This window comes from Euphorbia lathyris, chromosome 5, assembly GCF_963576675.1.
Source record: "Euphorbia lathyris chromosome 5, ddEupLath1.1, whole genome shotgun sequence".
Classification (NCBI taxonomy): domain Eukaryota; kingdom Viridiplantae; phylum Streptophyta; class Magnoliopsida; order Malpighiales; family Euphorbiaceae; genus Euphorbia; species Euphorbia lathyris.
Window position 1 is genome coordinate 40,046,650 of NC_088914.1, and position 4,768 is coordinate 40,051,417.

Here is a 4,768-nt window from a genome sequence, read left to right on the forward strand (position 1 = left end):
GTGATTGAACAAAGGCTAAGGAGGACGGTGAAGATCTCGGAAAACCAGTTTGGCTTTATGCCGGGAAGATCAACTATGGAAGCCATCCATCTAATGAGACAATTAATGGAGCACTATCGAAATAAGAAGAAAGACTTGCATATGGTTTTCATTGACTTGGAGAAAGCATATGATAAGGTACCAAGGGAAGTACTTTGGTGGGCCTTGATAAGGAAAGGCATTTCGCGGAAATATATTGACATCATAAAGGACATGTATGAGGGAGTATGCACGAGTGTACGTACTAGTGTTGGGAAGACTGAAGAGTTTCCTATTACGATTGGAGTGCATCAAGGTTCCGCACTAAGCCCATTTCTTTTTGTCATCGTTATGGATGAACTAACAAGTTCACTTCAAGATGGTATACCATGGTGCATGCTGTTTGCAGATGATATTGTGTTGGTTGAGGAGACGAAAGAAGGAGTGGAGATGAAGTTGGAACTATGGAGGCAAACTCTAGAATCTAGAGGCTTTAAGTTGAGTCGAAGTAAGACAGAATATTTGGAGTGTAAGTTTAGCGGCCGTAGGAGTAGGGAGGCAGGGACAATCATCCTAGATGGGAGAGTTGTTCAGGCCTCGGATTGCTTCCGGTATTTAGGATCTATTATCCAAACGGATGGAGAAGTAGATGGAGATGTTGCTCATAGGATTAAAGCTGGTTGGTCGAAGTGGAAGAGTGCTACGGGTTTCCTTTGTGATCCCGTTATGCCTAATAGATTGAAGGGAAAATTCTACCGGACGGCAATTAGACCAGCATTGTTATATGGTACGGAGTGTTGGGCAGTGAAACACTGCCACATCCATAAGATGTCGGTGGCGGAGATGCGTATGTTGAGATGGATGTGTGGTCACACGAGAAAGGACCGGGTGCGTAATGAAATAATTAGGACAAAAGTAGGGGTCACATCTATTGAGAATAAAATGAGAGAAAACCGACTAAGGTGGTTTGGCCATGTGAGACGTAGAGCGCTTGATGCGCCGGTTAGGAGAACCGAAGAGTGGCAAAGGGATGTAGTGGTGAGGGGTAGGGGAAGACCTAAGCAAACTTGGAGGAGGGTGATCGAGAGTGATATGAGTTTATTGGGAATTGAGGAAAATATGGTAGTGGATAGGACGGAGTGGAGGGAGCGAATCTGTGTCGCTGACACGACTTGATTTTCACGGTTTTATATGATGGTTCATGTTAGCCGACCCCGAATCATTTCGGGACTAAGGCTTTGTTGTTGTTGTTGTTGTTGTTTCTCTATAACCTGTACACCACACTTATAAAAAAATTGCTTTCGAATCATTAAACATGTAAATTTCGAGTGTATATGATTATGAATAACGATTTGTTAACTGAGTTTTATGTTAAAAGCTAACTTTTCTGGTAATCTGATGACCAAAAATAAAATATTGGGGACTTAATGTTAAAATAAAAGAGTAAAATAAGAAAGATGGAGCTGAGATATTTTTGTGTAGAAGATTCAACCTACATAAATATGCAGCATACGTACAATCATATGATATAGCCAAAGGAGAGGATATAGGATCATTTTGTGAAAAATTACAGTTGCAGAGAGATTCGGGATTGTTTGTTTGAGCCTCGTGGCTTTGGCTATCTATCTATCAAAATGAGGTTAAAGCTGCATCTCCATACAATATGTGATTGAAACATCAAGCAAAATGTTTTGCAATTATCTTGTCCTGGTTTTGCAACCATAATTGCTGTTCATGCATAACCATCTGTTGATCCATCATACCATTATTACATTCTTCACCGTTGCTCATACCAAAGGGATCCTCAGCCTCAGCCTCAGCCTCAGTTGGGAATGCCGGAGTTTTTTCATCATCTTTGACACTAAATGTTGGGGTTGCATGAAATGTAGGAGCTGCTGGAAACATATCATCGATAGGAAATACTCGTTCATCGTTACTAGTTATCGTATACATTTCATCAATAGGAAATACTCGTTCATCGTTGCTAGGTACCAATTGATCGTTGCTAGCTATAGAAACCATTGGCACTTCGATATTATCTTGAAGAAATGGATTATAGTGATCATTCTGAGGAAGTGATGCTTGATCAAACAAATCGATGTCCGTCGTAGCATTTGATACATTCGTTGGATATTGTTGATGTTCGATGTAAATATTCACAGCAGATGATTCATATCCATTTACTGCATTTTCTAATTCTGGTGCGGGTTGATTTGCGCTTTCTACTAAGACAATCTCCCAACACTTACTTTGATTGCTCATGCCGGGATCTAGTACTGGAGTGGTCGGCTTTACTTGTTCTTGTTCATGTTCATCCTCCAAATTTCCTGGAGGCCAATCCTCCAATGATACAAGATCTAAAATGCTATTTTCTGAACTTAATGTTCCTTGATCATTAGGTAAAGACTTAGATGAATCTGAATCAGATGATTGTTTATCAAACTGGTCAAAAATTCCACCCATAGAGGTAGAGCAGCTTGTAGCTGTATCGGTTACAGTCATGAGATCCTCCAAGGACACGCAACGAGACCTGTTATGTTCTGTTTCTTTTTTATCATCATCGCAGCTTGAAGACGGATCAGTAGGAATATGCGAATGTGTGAGTGACCTAGCATGATTAGGGAAAGAAGCTTGATCTTTTAAGAATTCTTGTAATGTTACTATTAGCTCTTCTGATATCTTCTGTATACTAGGATATTCGGATGTTCTTCCAACGCCGATACTTTTGCACAAGTCATAGAAAGAAGAAAGCTCTTCGAATTGATTGGAGGCCTTGACACAGGATTGAAATGCATTGACACAGAATTGATACTGTAAATGGAAGAAGCTGTCAAGAAGAAGTGCTAAGCCATCGGAAATGTCGCGATAAAGATCGAAAGTTTCTTGTACAACAGCATACAAACAAGTCTTGACTAACTTGTTTGTCTTAGCAGTTCCAGTTGGTCTTGTACCCATGGCTCTATCAAGCAATTTTTGCCAATAAGACATCTTATCAAGCAAAACTGCAGGCTTCATTTCACAAAGTGGATCATGCATTCTGGGTTGACCATTACGCTTGTTGAATTTCTTTTGGAGTTTACCTCGAACGGAGCAGTCTAAGCGGTCGTCGAGATAGAGAGCAAAAGTCCTAACAAAGGCTGTATAATCCCAAGGGCTTGAATGAGAGTCATCTCTAAATGTTGAAAGATTTAGAATCTTGGCACCTCTTTTCATGGCATGGACAACTTCTCTAGGGAAATAAGGATCACCATCTTGAAATATTCTAAGAACAAGCATGAGAGATTTAAGGGCAACAATCCAATTCCTTGTTTTGCCTATCCTTTTCCCAATTAATTGTGCACAAGCTGCGGAATGAACTTTGCTAGATGAAATTTGGTTAAGTAATTCTTTGACTTGACGATCATCAATGGGTGCCTCATCATGCCTTGTGGCTTTCAGGATGGTAACTTCAAGATTGGATTTTGTACCATTATTTGTGTATACTTTTGCAAGGCTAATGCTCGTTTGATCTTTTACTGCCCCAATTGCCTTCCTAAACTTGCTTGGCATTTTTTTTTTTCAATTAATTTCAATTTCTTCAGATGGAACAAATAATAAATTAAAAGGAAATTACTATATTCGGATGCTTTTTGTTCCTAAAGATATAAAAATAAAATCTGTTGGTTTTTAAATCAGAGATTTAAACGGATGAAAGGAATCTAAATATAGCCCCGTTTTTTTAGTTGACTTGGTCATTCTCATTAAGATTACCTGCTTTTGTATCATATATTTTATGTTGTAATTTGTGTTCATTTCATCTCTTCAAATATTTCAACAAATTACTCCAAATTAAGAAAAACAAATGCACCACATTAGTTCTTGAATACGGGAATATGTATAGGCTAAGGGGGTGTTTGGTTGCTCCTTTTCATGCTCCTTTTTGCCTTTTCACTTTAAAAGGGAGAGTTTTAGGTGTTTGGTTAGTGACCTCCTGTTTGCCTTTTACATTTGAAAAGCAGTATTAGGTGTTTGATTATTGATCTCCTGTTTGCCTTTTACACCCGAAAAACAGCTTTTTATAAAAGCAGAGAATCTCTGCTTTTTGGAAAAGCAGCTTTTTCCAACAGCAAACCGTAACAGCAACAGCAAAAGCAAACAGCAACAGCAAACCGTAACAGGAAACGACAAACCGTAACAGCAAACAGCAGGTAAAACAAATGGACCCTAATACTAAAAGGGGTCATTTTAGTTTGAAAAAAATGCAATTACACTGATTTAAAATTACATTTGATATCAGATGAAACACATTCACATGGTACTTAGAAAGTCTGATTCATTACCCGATGTTAGAGCTCACATAGAATCATCACAGAGAATCAGTTCCGGCATGCACAGCCCAGTCTCACAGTCTTGGCCAGGAGATCTCGATCCATCCCATCAAAGATCAACTTGTTACAACAATCACGCTCAATCCCGTCAATCACGGACTAAGTGGGCTTGGAGGATACCAAACCGCGGTCTAGGAACACACATTCACCTATAAACAAGTGACACGTAGCTCAAACACGCTCCAAGTCTTATAACCGCCTCTTCATGTCCACTCACAGTATAAATAAGGTAAGACACTCTCCAAGGTACACTATTTCATTCATATTCACTAAACTTTCATCTTATCTTTGATTTACTATTATGTTCATTCTCATTCGTCCCTAAAAGCTAACTTAGGCATCAAAGCAGGTCAGTCGGGACTCTGGCCTCTCCTTTGACCATA

The 4,768-nt window shown here is 39.2% G+C and overlaps 1 protein-coding gene across 1 annotated transcript; it reads right to left on the bottom strand.

Moving 5' to 3' along the window:
• Positions 1 to 1,694: 1,694 nt before the first annotated feature.
• Positions 1,695 to 3,965, bottom strand: LOC136230340 (clathrin coat assembly protein AP180). The gene has a single exon (XM_066019394.1). The coding sequence runs from the start codon at positions 3,565 to 3,567 to the stop codon at positions 1,696 to 1,698; it is 1,872 nt and encodes a 623-aa protein (XP_065875466.1). The 5' UTR covers positions 3,568 to 3,965; the 3' UTR covers position 1,695.
• Positions 3,966 to 4,768: the final 803 nt, after the last annotated feature.

Coding starts and splice junctions, on each gene's coding strand:
- LOC136230340 (XM_066019394.1), bottom strand. CDS start 3,567: ATGCCAAGCAAGTTTAGGAAGGCAATTGGGGCAGTAAAAGATCAAACG.